The sequence below is a fragment of the Pleurodeles waltl genome, chromosome 7 (assembly GCF_031143425.1).
Source record: "Pleurodeles waltl isolate 20211129_DDA chromosome 7, aPleWal1.hap1.20221129, whole genome shotgun sequence".
In the NCBI taxonomy this organism is placed as follows: domain Eukaryota; kingdom Metazoa; phylum Chordata; class Amphibia; order Caudata; family Salamandridae; genus Pleurodeles; species Pleurodeles waltl.
Genome location: NC_090446.1, coordinates 1,282,758,145 through 1,282,777,480, shown reverse-complemented (window position 1 = coordinate 1,282,777,480; position 19,336 = coordinate 1,282,758,145). Strand labels below are relative to the sequence as shown.

At 44.1% G+C, this 19,336-nt stretch overlaps 1 protein-coding gene across 1 annotated transcript; it reads right to left on the bottom strand.

The window, feature by feature from the left end:
• Nucleotides 1–3,014: 3,014 nt before the first annotated feature.
• ATF5 (activating transcription factor 5) lies at nucleotides 3,015–14,725 on the bottom strand. The gene is made up of 3 exons (XM_069200496.1): nucleotides 14,553–14,725; nucleotides 7,884–8,180; nucleotides 3,015–7,190 (listed from the first exon to the last, which is right to left on the bottom strand). The coding sequence occupies exons 2-3, from the start codon at nucleotides 8,068–8,070 to the stop codon at nucleotides 6,397–6,399; spliced, it is 981 nt and encodes a 326-aa protein (XP_069056597.1). The 5' UTR covers nucleotides 8,071–8,180; nucleotides 14,553–14,725; the 3' UTR covers nucleotides 3,015–6,396.
• Nucleotides 14,726–19,336: the final 4,611 nt, after the last annotated feature.

The following is a 19,336-nucleotide window of genomic DNA, read 5'->3' as shown; positions in this document are numbered from 1 at the left end:
TAAGATTGTGTGTTTGAAAATGCCACTTTTAGACAGTGGGCATTTTCTTGCTTAAACTATTCTGTGACTCGACCTGTTTGTGGATTCCCTGTCTAGGTTAGTTTGACAGTTGGACTGTTTGCACCTCTGTCCAGACAGTGACACAAAGGGGGCTAGTGTGTAGCCTGCATATTCTGATGAGCCATCTGTGCTAGGAGGGGAGTGGTCTCTTCCACCTGAAAGGGCTGTGCCTGCCCCCACACAATGCAGTCTCCAACCCCCTGGTGTGTGTCTGAGGCCTTGCCTGGGCAAGGCAGGATTTCACAAATAAGTGAGACTTTCCTTAGAAGTAGGCCTACTTCAAAGGCCAAAATGGGTATAAGAAGAGCACCCAAAACCACAGACTTTAGACACTTCTTGAGGTAGACACTCTACCACAGACACTTCCTGGAGAAGAAACCTGAACCAGAACCTGCATCCTGCCAAGAAGAACTGACTGCCTGCCCAAAGGACTTACCTGTCTGCTTTCTGCGAAGGGCTGCTGCCTTGCTGCTCTCTGGCTGCAGTGAAGAAGTGCTCCCAAGGGCTTGGATAGAGCTTGCCTCCTGTTCTCCGAAGTCTCAGGACCAAAAAGACTTCCTTTTCAAGGACTCCTTTTGTGGCGAACTTTGACGCAGCCTGCCAGAAATGACGCACAGCCTGCACTGCTGTGAACATTTCACCACATGCTGAACCGGAACAATGCAGCCAGACTTTGCAACGAGAAGCTCAACGCAGCACCAGTGTAGCGACCAGAAATTTGATGCACGGCCCGCCAAATCGACACACCGCCGAGCCGGAATGACGCAGTCAGACTTCCAGAGAGGAGTGGACGCAACGCCCACTGGATCGACGCAGCTCCTGTGACTTCGTCCTGCCAGCACAGGAAATCCATGCATCGTCTCCAGGGCATCTAAAAACCCCGCAACCAGGAGAGTATCCACGACCGAGCACCGGAAATCGATGCACAGCCGTCCCTGCGTGAAAACTAAAAGGTGCGTTGCCGTGTGCGGCCCAAGAAAACAAAGCACACCCCTTTGTTTCCACGCATCTCCTCCTCTGAAGTTCTTTGCAGATTTTTCACGCGAACCAGGTACTTTGTGCTTGAAAGAGACTTTGTTTGATTTTAAAAGACTTAAGACACTTTATATCACTTTTCCTGTGATATCTGAACATATACTTATTGCATTTTAATTGTCTTGACCTACATCTTATCAGATAAATATTATATTTTTCTAAACACTGTGTGGTGTATTTTTGGGGCGATATGGTGTTATTGTATGATTTATTGCACAAATACTTTACACATTGCCTTCTAAGTTAAGCCTGACTGCTCAGTGCCAAGCTACCAGAGGGTGAGCACAGGATAATTTGGATTGTATGTGAGTTACCCTGACTACAGTGAGGGTCCTTGCTTGGACGGGGGTAACCTGACTGCCAACTAAAGACCCCATTTGTAACAGATGAAGTTGTTTTTCTCTTGCATCCAACTCCTCCTGTAGTCTAAGTATGATAGGTCATTACGAGTCACCTGAGCACGCCATCAATTGAATCCTCTGGGTCTGCTTTGGAGTCAGGGGCCCCGGGATCAAGGTTATCTCTATGGCAACATAGAAGGTGGCTTCATCTCCAGAAGTCCTCATAGTTTATGAAGGATCTTGGGGCTCGAAGGACAAACGGCTTCAAAGCCCGGAGTGAGGCTTGGTATGCGTTGTGCCAATCACACTTATAGCCCTTGTGGAAGACTTTGTTCGAGGGATGGAAGTTGTTGAGGCGATAAGATCTTATTCTTGCTCCTGATCCGAGTCTGATCAAAATACAATACAAAATACCTTTGGACTATGATGCGGTTGATGGGTCGGGATGCCCAAAGGGCTGGGCGTTCTCAGCTTCCTTGACGTTGAGCAAGGCTTGGTTTCCGAAGATGTCTGGAGTCTTCTTCTAGCAGAAGGTGAGGCCTGGCAAGCAGTGTCATTGGGGTCAGGGGAGACAGTGGTTACAAACCTCATGGTGATCAGACCACCAATAGTTGGCATACCACTGGGGGGCAGTATTTGAATGGCATCCTTTTGACCACGGAGTGCATTTTTTTGTAGAGATATCAAAGAGGATGGGTGAGCAGCCCTTGGAGGAGTTGTGACATTAACGGTCAGGGACTGATAAGTTGGTTTCCAGGTTGTCGCAGAGAGAAACGCTAACAACAAAGACTTTGTTTGGGTTCAAGTAGAAGCACGTCAAAACTCGGAGCACAGCTACCATATTTCTGGGCCACATGAGGGGGAAATCTAATATGGTGTTGGTGCCCAAGTGCAGTGCCAACTAAAGGAGGAGTTAGAGTATCTTGGGACTCAACCTTCTTCAAAGAAAACACATGCACACGTCAGAGACCAACACTACATGGCAGGAGTACGCAGACCATATATATCTATAATAATAAGACATACTACGAACAATCAGTTAAAAAAAAAAAAAAAAACGAAAGCATGCTACAAACTCTGTAAAACTGTGGCACATTAAAAAAGTAGCTCCTGATACACTTCTATGTAGCTGCAATATCACTTTCATATGTAAACTGTGACTCCTCCCAAACTTATTCTGGAATCCAGAACTGCATTACCTTGGAAAATCCCAGATCCCATCTGTTTATTTATTAGAGAAAAATAATGTTCAGGATCCTGCACGAACGACACGAGCTGGAACATTTCTGCACATCTAGAGCAATTTCCTGACTAAACTTCACAAACTGATCATATAATTTTCTTTCGACACCTGGTTGGGCAATTGTTCCAGCTTTTCTTTTTTTTAATAAAATATAAAAAAACATAATGAAAAGTGGTCTGGTTTGGCAACAAGTCAACACTTACTAGATAGGTTCTCCAATGATAGATACTCCATTTTGACAAGTGAACTTTTATCTTTTGCACAGCGCATTAAAGAGAATAAAAAAGTACCCCAGCCCAAAAGGACAGTACACCAAGTGCATAAATGGACATGCATTTCAGAAGAAAATCTTTATTGGACTTCCACAATATTACACTACAAAAACTCCCATCTGCAGTAAAACCACCTACTCTGCACCCTACAAAAATAGTACACCTACTCAGTGTGCATGCCTGTCACGCAGATCCCAGAACCTACACGATTGTAAAAAATTGCATGCTCCATTCTTATTTTTCTCCCTTGTCTAAGTCTCCCTCCAAGTCATAGCAACATCTGACTGGTTAATTCAGCAGTCAGGCCCTACAATTAAAATACAGTTTTCTCAAAAATATAACGTTTTTTCTCAAACATTCTAGTAGTGCTTATGTTGAGGTTTAAAAAGTCTGAAGACTTTTGGTGCACATGAAAAAAAATAGGAGATACATATTTGAATAAACTACATATTGTATACCTATAGTTGGAAAAAAAAAAAAAATTCTACCACTAAAAGGTACAGTGAAAAAAAAAAACATTTAAAAAAAAAGTAGGATGCATGTAGTAGAAACAAGTACAAAATTCGACACACAACATCCTATTTAGCTTCTATCAGATTGAATGAGTTAAGCATTAATCGCAAGCTGCCCCCTTCCTCCAAGACATTCAATGAGCCATAGCCGTATTTACAATTCAAATGAAACTAGTTCTCAAAAGATTTTGTTTTTTTTTTAACATTCTAAAAGTGCTTGTGTTGAGGTTTAAAAAGTCTGAAGACTTTTGGTGAATGTGAAAAAAAATAGATACATATTCGAATAAACGACATACTGTATACACATAGCTGAAAACAAAATCTGCCACTTAGGATGTAGTGAGAGAAGAATTTAGGATGCATGCAGTAGAAACGAGTACAAAACTGAATACACAACAACCTATTTAGCATCTATCCGATTGCATGAGTTAGGCATTAGTCGCAAACTGCCCTCCCCCCCAGACATTTCAATGGGCCATAGACGTATTTACCACAATTTTTAAATAAAATTAATTTTCTTTAAAAAAAAAAAAAAATTCTAACATTCTAATAGCTCTTATGTTGAGTTTCAAAAAGTCTGAAGACTTTTGGTGCATGTGAAAATAATACATATTTGAATAAACTACACACTGTATACATATAGTTGGAGAAAAAAAAATCTACTACTAAAAGTTGCAGTAAAAAAAAACAACAAAAAAAAACTTGGGATACATGTAGTAGAAACAAGTAAAACATTAAAACACACAACAGCATATTTAGCATCTAGCCGATCGAATGAGTTTGGTATTAATCGCAAGCTGCCCCTTTCCCCACGACATTTCAATGTTGCCATAGCCGTATTTAGCATTCAAATAAAATGTATTTTCTCCAACAACAAAAAAAAGTACGAACCTTCTAGTAGTGCTTATGTTGAGGTTTAAAAAGTCAGAAGACTTTTGGTGAACATAACAAAAAAAAATATATATAATAATCTATAGCTACATGTTTCAATGGACTGCATACTCTATACATTTATTAAAAATAATAATAAAATATTTAAAAACTCTGCTAAAAGGGTGCAGCAAGAAAAGAACGTAGGATGCCAGTAGTAGAAAAAAACAAGTACAAAAGTCGATGCATATTTAGCATCTGACCGATTAAACGAGCAATGCACTAAACGCAACAGCCCTTCCCTCAAGGAATTTTAATGTGCCATATAAATCAGCCTAGAGATACCTACAAAGTAATTTTGCATTGCGGAATCATTTTAGATTACACGCTTAAAGCTTTCCAGTGCTCATTTTGATTCAGTTTCTTCGGAATTTTTCCTCACACATCACCATTTCATTAATATATACCTAACCTTATGTAATGGAAGGCTGCCTTGAGTAGCATGGTGGGGCACTGCCCTGGCAAAGGATGCCGACAAATATTGCCCATGTCATGACAAGTCTGATACTGAGCGTGGGACTACTATGGTGCCAAAGAAAGCATCACAGATTTGAGGCCTGCACTCTAGTAAGTAGTTTCCTTACAGAAATCACGGACTGCTTCTCGTGTGTTAACCTGTGGGGCATGTACAACCGTGGTTTCCATGGAGGCTTGATGAGTCACCGTTATGATGATCCAGAAAGTATCCTAGCCATCAGTATAAAAGGCAAGAAAGAATTCCGTTTTTTTTTTTTTTAAAGGCAATCGAGGTAAAGTAGTCTCATAAAGTGGCTGAAGCAGAGGAAAACATGTTCACGCTACTGCTGGACAACAAAATACAATCATACGTAATTACTCTGTGGGTAAACAAGGTGTACTTGAGTAGCAGTTTTAAACGGCGAGTGTTGTTAGTTATTCTATAGACAAGAAAGGCTCCCATAGCAAATGCTAATGTTCGGAACCGCCGTTTTCTGATTTAAGATAATCAATGATCTGAAAGCAACGGGTTCAATTTGACCAATGTAGCTCAGAAGCAAGTATGCAGCAATACACTCTGGCACCCAACAAATCTGACTGCTGGAAGCTGCACTTTTGTTTGGAACATCAGACCTTTGAATACGATGCCAATAATTTAAAACTTCCTGCACCATCAAATAGTTCGAGGGGGTGCTACTTTTATCCCACTATTTTTGCTAAATTACTTAAATAGGTGTACTGAATGACTGTTCTCCTTTTAAAACAAGGATAAATATGTACCATGCTCCGAAGAATGAAAAAAAAAAAAAAAAACTAATACGAAAAAGAGCAGGTTACCCAAGTTTAGTGGCAAACTGAAATAACGGGTGGACTGTCACCTTGTAATTAGCCTTCAGCTTCATCAAAATAAGGATGATGATGATCTGGCAATTCATAAAGTACTTGTGCATACTGTAACTGTATGACTGGTGCATCATCTCAAGTGAGTCACACATGAGACATACCACTGTGTACCTGAAATCCAAGGCTATCCTTCTCAAAAGGAGGACTCTGATTTCATGATCTCCAAATTTTAACCTTACGGATTACCTTCACCTACAAGCCCTTGCCAACACAGGTTTCTGGTACATCCCACGTTCTCCCATGCAAAATCAAGATGGGGTACTGCTGCCTTTTCATATTAACTCCAATACAAATGCAGAAAAAAATAGGTTTTCAAATGTACAACTTTAAAAAAAAAAAAGAAGGTCCAAAAAACAAGGGAAAAGCGAACCAAGGAAACTAAAACATAATTGAACCCGCTCTCCCCAGAAGCATATTACTTATCATTTTAGGGGTGGAAGATGGTGTTGTTGTTTTGGAATTGTCTAGGTTACACCTCCTACCCCTGCATCATAGAGAGTGGAAGAAATCCAGAAGAGAGCTGAAGTTTGTTGCGAGTAAAAAGAGACAACACACACTGTGGCGCCCGTCAGGATTTCAGCCACCCCATTTCCTCCCTCCTACATCTTCAAAGCATATATATGCATTCAGAATCATTCCCAAAGCTAGTTATTACGTAGTCTCTGACTTCTTGCCTTGTACACCTCAATCAAGAGGTCCTTCACATATTGAATCTCTCGCTCAATAGAGTCCGACTTCTCTTTCAGCTCACGATTGCGAACCTCTAGACACTGGCACTCTTCATCTAAGGCATCATATTCGGCCCGTTTTCGCTGGCGGTATCTCAGGGCGGCTGTCTTGTTCTGGTCTCTCTTTTTCTGCTTGCGGTCCCCTTTCTGTGGGGAAGAGGTGGAGCTGGCAATGCTACAAGTGTCTGAACTGCTAGGGCGGTCATAGGGCGGTGGCCAACGGCTCGCCCGTTTGATTTGTGCTGGCGGGTCGGTATCACCATGGTTGCTAAGGTCGCTGAAGTCCTGCAGGTCTTCCCTTTGAAATTCACCAGGAACATTGCAGTACAAGTTGAGGAGATCCAAGCAGCCTGAGTCTAAAGTCTCCAGTGGGGCTGTGGCACAGGCAGTCGCTGAAGCAGTTGCCTCCACTACGGCCATTAGGGCCTGGAACTCTCCATGTCTCCCCTCTGGCTGATGGTTAGGGAACTGGAAGTGGATCTCCCCCGAGGGTGGGGTGCTGGGTGCTACTTGGTCTGGCACCACTGGCAGACCTGGAGATAGAGACTCCTCCAGGAAGTAGTCCTCCATCTGCTCCAGTTCCTTCTTCAGGAGTGTTGTCATTGTCTCCAGGTCCGGAGCCTGGGGAGTTGGCAGGGACGGGTCCATCGTCATCGGCAGGAAAGCTGAAAAATCCACTCTCTCTGTCATCCAGTCTGTGAATCCATCACCTGTGAATTTGAAGGAAACAAAAAAGTGGTCGCATCAGAATTTCTTAAACCCCATCCTCTTATGTTGTGATAATCAGAGAACCTTGACTGACTTTGGCATACAGCTATTTGATTCTACTTTTAGCGTTCTCTTCATTTGCTGTATGACTGATTGGAAACCAGTGAAGTGCAACTGCAGATTATGTCACACTGTCCAAATTCTGTGGTAGTTAACTACCAGGATCCTGACAATAATATTTCCTATCTAGTATCCTCAACAATATCTACTGCCCTTTTCCTTATTTCTTTAAATAAAAGCGACATGTGCTGCTAAGACGTAAGCAATGGATACTACTTTAACTCACTGTGCTACCCGTGACCATCATAACAAGGTCCATATTTATCAGTACTGCACAAAAGTAATGTGGACTGGAGCTGCATTACATCACATGAATAGAGACGTTAGTGTCCCTGTACCAATTCAGCTGTGAAATCCAAAATCACCTGTGAAAGAGCGTTTATAATAAAGAGCTGCACAAACCATTAGATGATTAAAAGGTGTTTTCATTTACTGCCTCGTACTAAAATGTTTCTTGACCCTACATAATCTTTTATTGTAAGAAAGTATAACTATTATGTAATTAGAAACAGGCCTATTCTCAGACACTATAGTATGGCACATGCAGCTTCAAAAACAACCAAATAATGATTTACCTGCCAGGCCACCGGGCTCCGCCCCATGGGCGTGCCCCACTTCCTCCATAGGTACTGACATATGTTCACAGTGTATTCCATGTGCAGGGAACTTCACGAGCTCCGCCCGCCAGGGGAGTGCGCTAACTGGCAACATAGACATGTCCAGGTCGAAGTTTAGGGCCATGAGGTGAGACATTGTGGCCATTATGATTCAGATCTGCGCCGAACGGAGAATTAGGAATGCCAGACGGCAACTTGGAGACACGATTCCTGCTGTAGCTGGCTGCGGCAGGTGCATAAAATGAACTGAAGGACCTGTAATTAATGCAGAAATAGGAGAATGTTTAATAAGCCACTAGCAAAAGTATAGTCAGCAGTAGCAAGCGTTCTATAAATGCGCATACATGACTTCATTCATCCAGTCACAAAAATGTAATCCCACTCCATCATCTTAACCATGGTTCTGTCCTCTGGATGCAGTGTTTCACACACTATACTAACTAGTGAACAATCATTTTTTTTGACCAGGTAAAAATATCCTCTCATTGGAATATTATTCTTCACATGGATTGAACAGCTTCCACACCCCCCCCCCCCCCAACTTTCCACGGATCAGTTTTATGAACTGAGTTATGTATACATCATTCAAACTTGTTCACTATTTACATAAGAGAATGGGGGCTTCTCTTAACATCAAAACATTTTTCTGATCATGTTATCCCTATGTGGAGGCTCTTAGGGTCCAAACTGAAGCTATGCGGCTTGTGGCAAGCCATGCCTACTACAGCTGTGATCCAACCACAGACAAGCAGGACAGAACACAATCACAACTAACCCCTTAGTGATAACGGTTTTAACCGCCCCTCTTTGGGTAGTGGGGTATTCCATCAGACATATATTCCACAGCGTGTATATAATTCCCCCACTACCACCACCGCAGAATTTAAGAACTGGATACAAACAAGCCATCCCACAAGAACAACATCCCCAACAAAGACAAGTGAAAAGTAACATGATATACTCCTCTCCACCTCAGTCAATTCAGTTCTAGGTTCACAAACAATCTGCCAATTACCCTAAGATCTACCACCATGCCAGAATACTTTAATCTTATACAGGGTGTGTACAGACCTAAACTGCCTAATACATGTAATGCTTAGATGGGTTTAGTTACCATGGCTTTGTTGTGCATGCTAGGTGTGTGTATGTTATACGGTAGGCTTTAGTTTCTATATCAACTTTCACTGTAACACACGAGTTCCATGTTTGGACTTTTCACAGGATGTATTTATCATGCATAGGTTTTGTCAAACTTAAACTGGGAAGAACCCATACTTTTAGTATAAATGGGTATGAATCCAAGAAAGGCGAGGCACCAAATATTGTGATTTAATAAAAGGCTCACTGAATGAACATAATTCCATCCTGAATGGGTGGAAACATCGTTGGCCCAGAGAAACTTCATCTATATTGGCGAACCTAAACTGTGCCTTCAAAACTTCTGTTTGCTCCAAATTTTGTAGTAAACGAAATGTTGGCTATATGATAATTTAAGTTTCTCCCTCCAGATTCTCCTTATACCGAAGTCCAAAAGTGCCTGTTGTCCAGCTGCGGATACATCTATATATATCACTCACCAAACAGGTTCCAAAACCATTGTTACTTTAAGGTTGGGTTCCCCTTAAAGTAAATTGGGGAAAATCCATTGCACCCTTAAATGCAGCGCTACCTCAAATTAGCTCTGGGTCAATACACTTGATACAATCCTCTGTTCACCCGGCAGGTCATAGCTTGCCTACAATGTAGAGGACTAGAGTTGGTGTATTCATCCTCCCAATACCACTAAAATGACTAAAGCCTTTTGGGGAACAGCAATTGCGATACACTCCATTAAGGATATATGTGCTCTTTAGAACATAGCTATCATTTTCATTAATATAAAAAAGCAACCTTCCAAAAGGAAGAAAAACTACAGAGAAATAAAAAAATATATAGGTTCATGAACGATTTTGGTATGTTACAACGTTGCCGAACACGCAAGAAAAGTAGTGTAACCTGCACTATTCTAATGTTATATCTACGTCAGGTTTTAAGTAACCCCTTGTCCTGCAATCCACATACCACGAAAATAAGCAACTTTCCGCTTTAGATGGATATGCACCCCCTCCTGCCTCCAAAAGGACACGCCAACGTAGTTGAAAAGTGACATGAATTACACTATATTGTAGAAGATAAAAAACTAACATTTTTCCATGACACCAAATTGTTTCCACAACATACCTTCGCTTCTGCCGCTCAACCTGTGATAATAGGGATGACTGAATTCCTTCACAAAACGGTCACGACATATACTCCACAAATATGTACTTAAAACTGGCTAACGTGACCTGATGTTTTGCAAAATACTTTTGTAAATTTTCATAAACTGCTTGTGGACCACGGAATCCCCAATATTCACATAAAACATCTACCCCAATCATATAACTATAATCTCACGCTCCACTTTCAATAGCGTTTATTTGGAAAGCATAATCCTGACAAGCTACTCTCAACACTGTGGTTTATTTGTACCTGATAAAGCAATTTCATGAGTTTAGACGCATATCTTATGAGTGCATAGAATGTGTGTGTTTATATAGGATGCATATGCTTTGCGTGTATACATAATTTACGTACACATACGCTTGATTTGTTTTAGCGCCAGTGTCTTGTTTTATGGCGAGACTTCGGCCCTCATTTTGACACTGGCGGTAAACACTGCCTACCGCTGCAGCGACGGCTAGTGGCAGCAGCACCCCGTCCTGTCTCCCGCCAGAGGACCCCCTGAACACAGGTAAGTCGGGTCTCTGACAGGGGACTGGGGTGTTGTGTGTGTGCGTGTTGAATGCATGTGTGCATGTATGGATGTGTGAGTGCATGTATGTTGTCTTATGTGAATGCGTGTCTGCATGTATGTATGTATAAATGTGTGCGGATGTGTGTGTATGCATTCATGTGGGAATGGGTGTGTTCGAGTGCGAAGGGGGGTGTGAATGTGGGGGGGGGGGGAGAGAATTCCTTCCCAGTCACTGATAGTGCCTACAGCCATGGTTCTCGTGGTGTTAAGAAAGGTACGAAAACCATGAACCATGGCAGTAGGCGGGGTCAATCCCACAGGCGGAACATAGACGGCCTGGAGATGAATATCTCCAGCCTGGCAGCTGTTACCGCCATGGCAGTCAGAGTGGTACATTGACGGGTTGGCTGATGTCATAATATGGCGCAAGTACCGCCAGCCTGTTGGCAGTACTTACCGCCATATTATTGCCGACCACCGGGGTCGTAATGACCCGCATAATCATGCAAGCCTTTGTTGGGCACTGAATTACTTTTAATGTTTTCTAAAGGATATAAAATGTGAGGAGAAAGCAGTTTTGGATCAGCAGTTAATGCATAACTGCTCTTATGAGTGGATTTTTGTTTACATGCCTTTTTAAGACAATGTGGCATTGTATCTGGCATGCCTGCTGCTCCAGGTGGTGGCTCTGCCTATAGAATTTCTATTGTGCAATCAAGAAGTTGAGTAAACTTGATATTTCTATTGCTTTGTATTGGGCATTTTATGAATTACATTATGTTTGTTATATGGCTTTCAGATTGCGTATTCCTTATAACATGCAAAAGATTTACATTTTCTAAGGGCGTTTGCGAATGTTAAAATCATGCAACCCTAAATCGGAAATAAATTAATAAGAGCAAGAGTAAGTTAGGGGCTTTTATACATTATAAATGTCTTGATTTCTCTGTTGTAAATCAGCACCAAAGATTTTTTCAGCTAAGTTGTTTATATCTTTACAGTGAAAGCAGTAATGTAGGGTGCACAACTAAAAACATCAGGTCGTTGATGTACCCTACAACCAAACCTAGGTTAGAATCCTCCTGAAAGTGGATTAAGTGCCATAAAAAATGAACAGGAATTCCCGAGCACAAATACATCGAGATGTATTATTCCTCTATATATTGCTGTATCCCTCAATAAAACCCACGAGTTATGCCAGTTGAGATATGCCAGTGTGATTTGCCTGAACAGACTTTCTTCGAGGGGTAAAAGTTTGCAGGTTTTCCTTCCAGTATACATTCGGTACAGTACAGGCTGCCTGTAATGTGCCAATCCAACCTGGTATGAGATATCCCATACGGTACCCACTAGATGCAATGATATGGGGCGCCCCGCATTGCACAAGCAAAGTCATCCTATGCCCTGCCTCCTCCAGCTTCAAAGCACGTATATTCGTTCAGAATCATTCCCAAAGCTAGTTGTTACGAAGTCTCCGACGAACTCCACCCTTATTCTGAGATGATGTAAAGGGTAACTTGCACATCGGTATATGGTGTACGACAGACCACCCTTCATATGATATGAGACAGGGTATCCAACACTGTTAGTCCTGCGCCATGCATCCACCACACTTTGAGCTAGGTTACTCGATGCCCTAGGATGCGGTGCGGGAGACACTAAGGGCCAGATGTAGCAAAGGTTTTTACCCATTCTGTGTCTATGGGAAAAAGTGTTCGTACATATGGCACTTAGTAAACTGCACTCCATCATCCCCATTATATACCACGGTACATGGCAGCCTAAAACCCCATGTTACCACAGCGCAGGCTGCACTGCACTGCCCCCTCCTGAAGGCCACGCCACTCCTATTCGTTTCAAGAAAGGAGACAACGAAGGAGAAAAACCACCCAAAGTCCTTAACAACATCCCCTGGGACATCTAGCAACACCTGCTGTTGAGCAAGAAATCCACCACTGCCTCTCCCCGTAGTTAGAGAATAAAACGAACCTGCTCCGATATCGTCATGTTTTGCCCAAAATGTACGGTCCCAATCGAAACAAACCAAAGGCTTGAGAGTACACCGAGATGGATCAGAAACGGCTTTACAACCCAACCAAATATTAAAGAGCCCTTTAATGTTAGTGGTTATTGGTGAATGTTTAAGACTCTGGGCATAAGGATAATCGCCAGTATTTTCACCGACAGAGACCTTTAACTGGTGGTGCTGGACCACGTTAGGAAGTGGTTGGAGGAGTCAAGTAGTCTCTCGGAACTGCCTGTAATGGCCAATTTCAGCGTCAAAACCCCCCAAGTTACCGACCTCGCTTCAGTGTTCACATTGAACGGGAAAACTCCCTTTCTCGAACTCTCACGGAAATTCCTCTGCAATAACACACCCAACCACTGCACTAAAAAAAATACGGCACTTAAACAGTGCATGTCCGTCAACCTCGAAACATAAACTACATGCACAACATAGATCGCATATAAATGGACTGGAACTTTAGAGACAGGCGCACGTTATGTACACCCAGACTTTGAATCGATACCAAATCCATACTAGCATTTTGGTTGTACATAGCTTTAGTTTCAACCAGGCGCGTCAATGACCTCTGCAACGTAGACCCTGCAAGCACAGCGCATTGTGAAAAAACTGTTGCCTCTAAGCACCTTGGGATTAGTGGCCGTACACAGCACACACGAGGATGGATGACATTTGCTAAATCTGTCCCAATCGAAGTTCCTCTGGGCTACACACCTGGGATTGGTCCTCCCAAGAAATACGTTTACTTTATGTGTATGAAAACTCGCCCGAGATTCTTGTGGAAAATAAGCAATACCCTCCCTATTCGGAAGCCTTCACTGTGTACCAAAAAGATGGATTAATAAAACTGTCACGTTAACTTCGCTGGGTTTTCTTTGGATTGAACGTCTGACATTCAAGTAACATATCCCGGTTGGTAAAGTTATTTAACAACTGTGAGGCTGAAATTATAAACTGTGGAGCAGGTTCGGCACTCTCCCGCATACACTACCAGCATAAAGTGTATTAACTTTAAACTATTTTACTAACACGACAACAGTGGTCTTCGAAATTTTTAAAGCCCCCCCCCCCCGTTACAAAAAAAAGCATCCCCGTCGAATTTTTCATATTTTAATAAATTGACAATGTTTAAATATGTATGAACATGTCTAAACTTTGGTTATGTGATCCCCATTTAAAAATGTAATCAAATACTTGACTGTCAAACATACTATTCAGATCTCCCAGGCATAACTAAAGTGTAAATGTAGCCACAATATTATTGTCAGTAATGTTCGGGGGAGAGATCTCCCAGCCATAAATGACCAAATATGTTAGCAATGACCCTTTACAAAGTGATTTATCAACTTTTATTTTTTCAACTGAAAACAAGTCGCTTTTTATTTGCATGATGCTTCCCTTAGAGCCTACACCCGAGTTTAGAGACCTTTGCAGTAGAACCAGTAAATGGCATGCCTACCTCACCCAAGACCCGCAGGAGCAGAGAGCGATCTCAAGTCAGAAAAGGAAGATCGATTACCCAACTGAGCTAGCGAGCTTATCCCTATTGTTTTACACAACCGTCAGTTCGAACTAAGCCTACCTACTCCGAACTGTGAAACACACAGGGATAATAAGGCACAATACAAATCATGTACCTTGTTTATGACTACTAAGGATGTGACAAAAGCGGTCCCGTTTACTTCAGCGGATTCAAATTGAATAACTCCTCTGAAAACAATGATTTTAAAAACTGACGTTCTAAAAAAACAATACGCTTCCAAGCAAACATTGGAAGACCCGCAAAAGTTATATACACATTAGAATCAATAGGCCAGCTACTCACTCCATGGTGGCAGGTAGTATGAGTGCAGCACAAGTGTAGCGCACACTTGTCGGTCTCGGTGCAGGTCTAGAAGGCCATGGTACACAGTCTCCGGTGGTCGGTGGGTCTGTCGCAGATGTTCTCTAGTCTTGGTCAGATGACTGTATGACTAATTCGTCCTCGGCTCTGGGGTGTGTACCTCATCGCAGGCTGACGTCAGCGCGAGGATCACTCCGCCGCCAATAGACTGGCAACGCTGCTTACTGTATGTGAAGGTCTCGCCCAGGATGACATCACCTGCTCGGTGACAATTCAGACGCCATTGCTAAGTATTCTTCCGCCACTTTTACAAGTATTTTTGTATTCCCCGGCGGTGCGTGAATAAAATAACGTGAGAAAGGCCGAATAGATTTCGTTTTGGAAATGTCTTTGTTTCTTGTATGTCTACTTAACGCTCTCCAAAAATGACTGCTGTGAGGGCTGTTATATTTTATCTTTGTACAGTCAGGTTTAAGATCCTAATGCCCGCCCTTTATTTCAGGGCGTCTACTACAAAAGGTACTTCTTTGCTTCTTTGATATAGTCTTCTGTATAGGAGCTGTTGTTTCTTCTTGTGCAATAAACAGCAGGGCTGGGTGGGGTGGGATCTACACAGTTTACGTTTCACAATTGCGTTAAAAAGGCACTTTTTTTCCCTTTACTATCCGCCATTTTTGCGAGGTAATTGCCCTTTTGGTACAGTCCGCGGCGGAGGCTTTCTTCTTGTGACGATCCGATCTGGGTGGGTTTTGTGTCTTTCGTATATTATCCTTGGTGACGAAGACTATATCTTTTATTTTCGTACAGTCCGACTTAAAGAATATGTTCACATGGCGTTTAGTCGGCTGCCGAGAGGATTCATTATTTTCTCTCTTGACACAGTCACGTGTGATGTACCCTTTTGTTGATACTTCTTGGTACGTTCCGTGTCGAAGGGTAGATTGCAGCAAGGTTGCATCAGCCGCCTCCAAAGAGAAGGTGGGTGGAAGGAGAGTTGTTGCGCTCTCTGCCATTGGTAGCTCTACCATGAGCCGATGGCTGTTCATTGGAGGACTTGTTAATAAGTGACATGTCGAGCAGGTGTGCTTGTGACTCGGCTCTAAGTGCATGCCGAATTTTTGAGGACTTTCCGGTTACGTAGGCGGTGTTAGGAAGTACTTGTTTTAGTAAAATGTTACCGCACAAGTTATCTCCATTTTGCAAAGAAAGAAGGGATGTTGGGTTTAACCATGGTAATCTTTCAGTTTTCATAAATACGAATTATGCTTAGATTTTAATACAATTCATATTGTAGTTGAGCTAACAGAATACGTTGAAGATTTTCCTCACATGACTTCGCTTAATAAGTCTATGAAAATGAGCCTTGAAAAAACTGCACTTTTTCCTCGCACCTGCAATGTATAAGTGCCATTTCTAACTATGCAAGGATACATTTACAGTGTTTATATTTAAAGTTGTCAATGTCTACAGTATAATGTGCAGTGTACTGGCATTACGTTATTCCGGATTTCTCAGACTAGGACTGCAGTGATCGTTGTGAGTAATCAAGCTTTGGCAATATCAGAAGGTCTGGCTTATGAATGAAAGTGCTTTTTGAGTCATTAAGGGGCGTAGACACTCAAATCACATACGCACGCTGTCACTCATCTTTGTACTGTTGTATCAATTTTTCAGTCCGCTAACTCATCCTTCCAGTCACCCTCCGACACAACCATAATAAAACACACAGACTCAACAACATGCTAGATAAAATAAAACAATACAGATGGGGAAAAAACATGATACCTTCTAGACATGGCAGGCATATGTTTGTAATAACAAATCTACATATAGCAGCCGATGTCCTCCTTGCAAAGATACCGGATATAGGTGGTCATTACAACTCTGGCGGACGGTGTTAAAGATGCAGTAATACCGCAAACAGTCAGACGGACAAAAAAAGGGAATTATGACCCTGTCGGAAACCGCCAACAAAGACAGCCACTTTAACACACCGCCCACCACGGCGGTACAGACAAGCAGCGCGGCGGTCACCGCCAACAGACAGGCGGGAGACAATGTACCGCCCACAGTATCACAACAGGCCAAACCGCCACCTTTTGTGGGGCGGATTCACGGTGGATAAAAACACGGCAGAAACAGCTTTTGCTATGGGAAAACGCTCACCTTCTACACATCCCACGAGGAACGACGACTCCATGGAGCCGGAACTCCAAATACTACCTGCCCTTGTCTTTCTGCTCCTTCACGACCAACAGCGACGTAGGTGCAGAAGATACCGGTGAGTACTGCACCTACGACACGGGGGAGAGGGGAGGCAAAAGGTAGGGGGACACCCACCAAACACCCCCACCCCCACCCTTGCATAGTACAACATACACACCAATGCAGTCACAAAAAGAACAGTAACAACCCACAATCCCCCCGGAAGAATGCAAAGACAATGCGAATTTTGGGCAAACATTATAATGTGCCAATATACATGTCATACAAAAATATACAAATATATGTATTCCAAAATCACTCATATTTACATAAATAATCCGAGAAGTATTGCAGATATGTACACAACAATGTCCGTGCACAAACAGTCCAAAAATGCATGGGCGAGGCCCACAATAGATACCTGACCAAAATCCGAGAGAACACTGACGGGGCATCAGATAGAACCACTACAGGCACCTCAGGGGGAAGGGAAGGGGGGGGCACCTCAGCCAGATGAATGCAAAGCCAGATCCACAACGGGGCTCCATGCCCATTGATGTATCCTGGGGAGTGCAAAGCCACAGTCTCTCAAGTCTCTACAGTGGGTGGCTTGCCCACTATACCATCCTGGGGAGTGCAAAGCCACAGTCTCTCAAGTCTCTACAGTGGGTGGCTTGCCCACTATACCATCCTGGGGAGTGCAAAGCCACAGTCTCTCAAGTCTCTACAGTGGGTGGCTTGCCCACTGTTCAATCCTGGGGAGTGCAAAGCCACAGTCTCTCAAGTCTCTACAGTGGGTGGCTTGCCCACTGTACCACCTGGGGAGGGCAAAGCCACAGTCTCTCAAGTCGATGCAGGTCCATACTGGTACTGGGGGGGTGACTGGTGCACAGACTGGATGAGTCTCCCGTGAAAGGTAGTGTCCTGTCACTGTCCCAGCTGCACATGGGATAAGGATGCCTGATGTGGTGGGCCATTCATTCCTACCCGGTGCATTGCCCTGTTCAGCGGTGCTTTGCCATGGCGGTCTCTGGACTGTTCCGCTGTGCTTTGACATGGCGGTCTTTGCCCTGTTCAGCGGTGCTTTGACATGGCGGTCTCTGGACTGTTCAGTGGTGCTTTGACATGGCGGTCTCTGGACTGTTCAGCGGTGCTTTGACATGGCGGTTCTGGACTGTTCAGCGGTGCTTTGCCATGGCGGTCTCTGGACTGTTCAGCGGTGCTTTGACATGGCGGTCTTTGCCCTGTTCAGCGGTGCTTTGCCATGGCGGTCTTTGCCCTGTTCAGCGGTGCTTTGCCATGGCTGTTCTGGACTGTTCAGCGGTGCTTTGCCATGGCGGTCTCTGGACTGTTCAGCGGTGCTTTGACATGGCGGTTCTGATACGGACATTGGTGTGTGGCATGACGATCTCCACACTGGACATTGGTGTGTGGCATGACGATTTCCACACTGGGCATTGGTGTGTGGCATGACGATCTCCATACTGGACATTGGTGTGTGGCATGACGAACTCCACACTGGACATTGGTGTGTGGCATGACGAACTCCACATTGGACATTGGTGTGTGGCATGACGATCTCCATGTGTGGCATGACAATCTCCATACTGGACATTGGTGTGTGGCATGACGTTCCATCATTGCCCAGCGGGGCTGTGGCATCCTGGCCCCGCCTGGGCTGTGTCTTGTGCGGTGGTCTCAGGACCAGTGACAATACTTGGGCCCTCCTGGGCTGTGTCTTGTGCGGTGGTCTCAGGACCAGTGACGATACTTGGGCCCTCCTGGGCTGTGTCTTGTGCGGTGGTCTCAGGACCAGTGACGATACTTGGGCCCTCCTGGGCTGTGTCTTGTGCGGTGGTCTCAGGACCAGCGACGATACTTGGGCCCTCCTGGGCTGTGTCTTGTGCGGTGGTCTCTGGACCAGTGACGATACTTGGGCCCTCCTGGGCTGTGTCTTGTGCGGTGGTCTCTGGACCAATGACGATACTTGGGCCCTCCTGGGCACTGACTCTGGCGGTGGTCTCTGGACCAGTTATGATACTTGGGCCTTCCTGGGCACTGACTCTGGCGGTGGGCTCTGGACCAGTGACGACGGTGCTGGCGGTTGTGTCTGGACCGCCGGAAATGATGGCGCACTTCTCCGCTGTGACACTGACAACAGGCTGGGCAGACTTCCTCTGGACCTTCCCCATCTTTTTTGGAGTTACAGCTGACTCACCAATCGCCTTTGATCCCATTTCACTTGTTGTCCCACCAGGAGTCTTGACACGGTCCCGTCGTCCACTCTCCAATTTCGGAGCCTTTACAGGGGGTGGGCTGCCAGTGCCTTGGTTCGGGTCCTACTGCCTGCCCTGGTGGACGGTGCACTCCAAAAACCTGGAACACGCACCACTGGTACTGGTGGCTTTTTGGCTGAGGCGCTACAACGGGACTGATGAATTGGAGAGGGGGTGGGGGCAAAATGGTCAATTTGACAGAGGGACAGTTTCTGACGAACACTGGGATGGGTAGCTGGAGGGGGTCTGGGAGTGGAGGAAGAGGAGGTGGTTGTAGGAGGTGTC